The sequence below is a fragment of the Macadamia integrifolia genome, chromosome 4 (assembly GCF_013358625.1).
Source record: "Macadamia integrifolia cultivar HAES 741 chromosome 4, SCU_Mint_v3, whole genome shotgun sequence".
Lineage (NCBI taxonomy): Eukaryota > Viridiplantae > Streptophyta > Magnoliopsida > Proteales > Proteaceae > Macadamia > Macadamia integrifolia.
This window is the reverse complement of record NC_056560.1, coordinates 31378291-31383052: the sequence shown is the minus strand read 5'-3', so window position 1 is coordinate 31383052 and position 4762 is coordinate 31378291. Positions and strand designations below refer to the sequence as shown.

Below are 4762 nucleotides of genomic sequence, written 5' to 3'. Positions count from 1 at the left end.
TGATCCATTATTCTTTTTCTGACCCGAAAAAGAATAATCATTTGTACGGGTGACCAAACAAATGTGTACTTTTAATTGAACACGTCCATCTTGCTCAGAATTTCGTCCTCTTCGCAACCATGGAAAGAAATAGGACCTCTTTACGTGTAAAATTGAAGATATGGCTCCCGATAGTCCTTAAGGCCTTGAAAATATAAAACCTGCAAAAAGAGAGTAAAACCCAAGGTAGCTCCATTCTAAATATGTAAAATGTATGTTTTACTACCCTAGATTTCACACATAAATGTGCTCATCATAGACCTAAACGATCCATTAGTGCAATGCTGCAGAATATGAGTGGCAAACATACTTATGGTTTCAAAAACCATAGCTTAGACTCACATGGCACTCAGAGAGTGTAGAAAGGAAGGAATTACATTGATACCAGAAAATACAAGGACAAAAACCTTCACATATAAAGGGGAAAAGCAGATGACGGGATGTAGTGGCTTACATAAATGATCGGAGTTCCATCCAAGAGTAATAAAATTGATTACTGCTGCTTCTATTCTTCATTTTATATCTTGTTTCATTTATATTACACTTATTGGAGTCTTAGTGTTGTTCCATTAGTGAATATATCAAGATATTTCGACACTTAGATTCTAGATGCATTAACATGGAGTATTTGTGAGAGATACCTTTGAAATTCATGTTCAGCTCACTTACCATGTGTTACTACTAGGGTGAAAGTTTTGTGGGTATTTTTCTTTTTCAGGAGGAACGAGTGCTGTATCCATTTTTTTGGAGTGTAGATCAGCTTTTGAGTTTTGCTTGTCACATTTCTATATAGCTTCTTTTGGGGGCCTTTGATAGTGTAATGGGTAATTTGAGGTTCACCCCTGATAAAAATCCTTGACTTTCTCAAAAGAAAAAAAAAAATTTAAGAAAATGAGAAACTAAAGAATTAAGATGGCTAGAGGATTACTAGGATGGAAAGATCATAGTATACATTTTGGTATAGATAGATGGAAAGGATATGGTAACAGCTTCCTTGGTTGATTTTTGGATTGTTTTAATGTGCTGGTACTTTGTGCCATGCAGATGACAATTTAACTTGTATACTTGAGCTAGTGACAAGCATTTTTTCAGTTCATTTAGATCTATTGGATGTTTTATTTTATCCTTAATACCAAAGGAGAACTGTATGTATTGCAATTTTATGATTTGAATACTGATTTATATCTCATTTAATATTGTATATGGTCCTTTTATAGGTGATGGAAGCAGCGCAAGCATCAACGGGATTGTCAGGAAAGTTTTTTGGAGGCTATTCCCTCCAGAGTGTCAATCATATTGCGCACCTCTCTGGTGCTCTGATTGGTGTAGGTTTGGTGTGGCTTCTAAGTAAAGTTCCTTCTCTACCTTCAGAGCAAGAAACATCTAATTTGGGTAGAAAATCAGACAGATCCTCATAATCAGGTCATGTTTTTTGCTCTCCAAAGGGATGCATGGTTGAAAATTTATGGTAGCGACTCACGTTGCTGTAACCTTAGACTTCAATTTGTGGATTCGGAATTCCGAAGTTGTATTATAGAAGACATACAATGAAAAAACAAGATAAGAAAAAGCAAAGGACATATGGTGTACAGTGGGGTTATGCAAATGTAGTGGATTGGTACCGATGGTTGGAAATTGGATGCGATCTGTGTTACCAGGAACTTCAAGATGTGAGCCAATTTAGCACATTTTAGTAAAAACTGCCATACAAAAGTTTTTAGGACAAAGGTTGGCCACTACTGATTAACCCGGTATTTGAGTGTATTGAAGCCTGGAGAAGCTTTTGAACATTACCAACACCTACTCGCTCTGCGATCCTCCTCTGCTGTCGAACCCTGAGCTCCCCTCACCTTTGCTGCCCCTGCCATGCACTCCACTGCTGCACACCCCCACACATTGCTAACCCTGCCTCCCCTGCTGTGCATTTCTCTTCTGTGAGCCACATCCCCCAACCTCATCCCTCCTTTAGCCTCTAGTCTGAGTCGGTGGTGCCTTAGATGCTCATGTCTAATTTCATGGACTTCAAACCACCCTTCTGTCACCATGCCCAGGCTCTCCAGCACCACCACTTTTGTAGGAAACTCTGAAGAATGTGAGCTCTACAGCTACATACATAAAAAAGTATGATCTAATTCACAAATCCAAACGGTGGGTGCCTTCCTATGGATGGTGGAAGCTAAACACATATGATGCCTTTGACCCTTCTAGCCGCTTATGTTCAAGAACCAATTACAGGAGATGCCCAAAAATGGAGTTACTATAAGCACTAAAGCAAGGACTACAACTTGCAAAGCAACTAGGATTGTCTCTTCTTCTGGTGGAACTTGATGCAAAGCATGTGGTAGGATGGCTTGAATGATCAACAATACAAAGAATGGCCTTGGCAGCACTTTAATAGTTTTTTTTTTTGGTAGAAGCAGCACTTTAATAGTTTTATCTCTTGTTTTTAATCAATAACTTATTAAGGTTATGTTTGGTATGTATTCTCAAAATAGATTCTGTGTCTAGAACATTTTTTGAAGTGAGAAAGTAGAGAAAAATCAAATTTCAGAATGCATTTTAGACCTGAATCTATTCCGAGAATGCATTTCAAACACAACCTAAGACTTTGATTATGGGGAAGTGTTTCTTGTGGAGGGAGTGCAGTTCTTGCACATGTGCGAGGGCCAGTGGAAGTAAATGAGGAAGCATCTACAAGGATATCATTTTCCTTTTTGTAGGTGGTGGATTAATCATTTCGCTGCCCATGTGTTTGGGGTAAGGGTCACACTCCCCTACAATTTTTTTTTTTCTTTAATTATTTTTCTGTTAAGGAAAAGGAAAACTATCTGGTTTCATAGCCTTTGTGTCCAAACACAAGGGCGTGTAAAATTACCACCCAATCTTTTATGAAATAAAATATTTTATTCATTTTATTGCCTTTATACAAGCTTTTTTCATAGACCTTCACGTCGGTACAGCAACCACCCGATTGGGCAGCAATCTCTTGCCCTTCTGATAATTACATATTAATAGATCTATTGCTTGCCGTCACAAATGGTTAATAGGGACAAATCATAAGCTATTTGGAGATGTTGTGACGTCCAGCTTGAAATTGCTGAAATTATTGCTTAGGATTGTAATACGAACACCTTATCTCTTTAGTATTTTCAATTATTTCTTATTCTATTGGCCGTAAAGGAAAAAAAAAATCAAATTCAAACGTATAACTGCTATGAAGTGACTATTTTCCTCATTTTTTGAGTTATCCATTTGATTTCAATCATTCTTCAAATCATTGATATTAATTAATTTTGCCACAAGTCCAACTATTTTATAAATTTGACATATGAATAGAGCTCCTTGGCTCTCAACTTCAAAAATTACAAATCCCTCCAGATGTGCCATGTGATAGATATTAAGGGATTTGGCTCATCAGTACCACACTTTTGTGCTACACATCATGTAGTACATACTAGATGGTTGACATGTGGTTATATTGAAATGAACGGTGACGATTCCGAGGGGGCAGTGATGCGTTTAGTACGTGTGTTGCAGCGTGTATTTTGAAGGAAATCAAAAAAATACTTAAGAGGGAGGGATCGCAGAGAAGAACCAAAAGGATTCTTCTCCCTGCGAGTCTTCTCCGTCGGCGATTCTTCTCCCTGCGATTCTTCTCTGTTGGCGATATCTCAGGTGATGCGATTATTTTCCTTTACTAAAAACCAAACAATGTACACAGATAGATTCTTCTTCCTCATACAATCCAGGAAGATATATATTGAACCAAACAAAACCATTACAGCTATTGAAAGCAAACTTCACAACCATAGGATATCTAGAAATGAATATAAATGCTAAAAAGGGAAAAAGATCTTTTAAGATGCCTAATCTCAAAAATCAAATATCAGAGTTGGAGAAGGTTTCTTAAATCGATTGGAAAACTGAGAGATAAACAAAATCTGAATCTTGTAATTAGTTAGTCAAATAGATAGCAAGAATCAGCAAAGTTAAATTAATGCTTAACCCCAAAAATGGAACTATAACTAACCTAAAAACTAGACTAGAAGATGATTCGAACAGAATAGCAATCACAGGGAAGACAATTCAGAAAACCAAACTTATATGAGATGGAGGGATTGAATAAGCCTTCTTGAGATATCGCCGGTGGAAAAGAATCGCCCGAGAATCGCCTAAGATATTGCTGGCGGAGAAAAAAGAAGTGATTTACCTACCTAAGATATTGCTGGCGGAAAAAAATTGCAGGGACAAGGATCCATTTGGTTCCTCTCTGCGATTCCTTCTATTCTTTTGATTTCCTTCAAAATACACGCTACAAGACAAGTACTAAACGCATCCCTCCTCCCTTGGAATCGTCACCGTTCATTTCAATATAACCACGTGTCAACCATCTAGTATGTGCTACACGATCTATAGCACAAAAGTGTGCTACAAATGAGCCGAATTCGATATTAAGTCGGCAAGAAATTCTTGTGTGCATACGAAGCACAAGCTTAAAAGAAAACCTTTTTTTTTTTTTTTTTTTTCTTATTGTGAAGAAAGTAACTTCTTTACTTGCACTCCAATACATCAATATTGGAGCCTTTTAACAAAATGCTAGTTTTCTAGTGCATAAAGTTAATTGCTGCTAATTATTTGATGATAGGAAAAATATTGAAGCAAGGTCAATACTATAAATCTTCACTGCCCTTATCTTTTTCTTTTCTTTTCTTTTCTTTTGGGA

The 4762-nt window shown here is 37.1% G+C and overlaps 2 protein-coding genes across 3 annotated transcripts in view; both read left to right on the top strand.

Annotated features, from left to right (window-relative positions):
- The window catches only part of LOC122076700 (rhomboid-like protein 11, chloroplastic), a 10727-nt gene extending 9030 nt beyond the window's left edge, over positions 1-1697 (top strand). The window contains exon 7 of the mRNA XM_042642150.1: positions 1257-1697. Within this exon, the coding sequence (XP_042498084.1) occupies positions 1257-1457 (201 nt within the window). The 3' untranslated portion in view covers positions 1458-1697. The remainder of the gene's footprint in view (positions 1-1256) is intronic.
- Positions 1-4762, top strand: part of LOC122076701 (protein Mpv17) — a 14242-nt gene that overhangs the window by 416 nt on the left and 9064 nt on the right. The gene's annotated exons all lie outside the window — the stretch shown is intronic.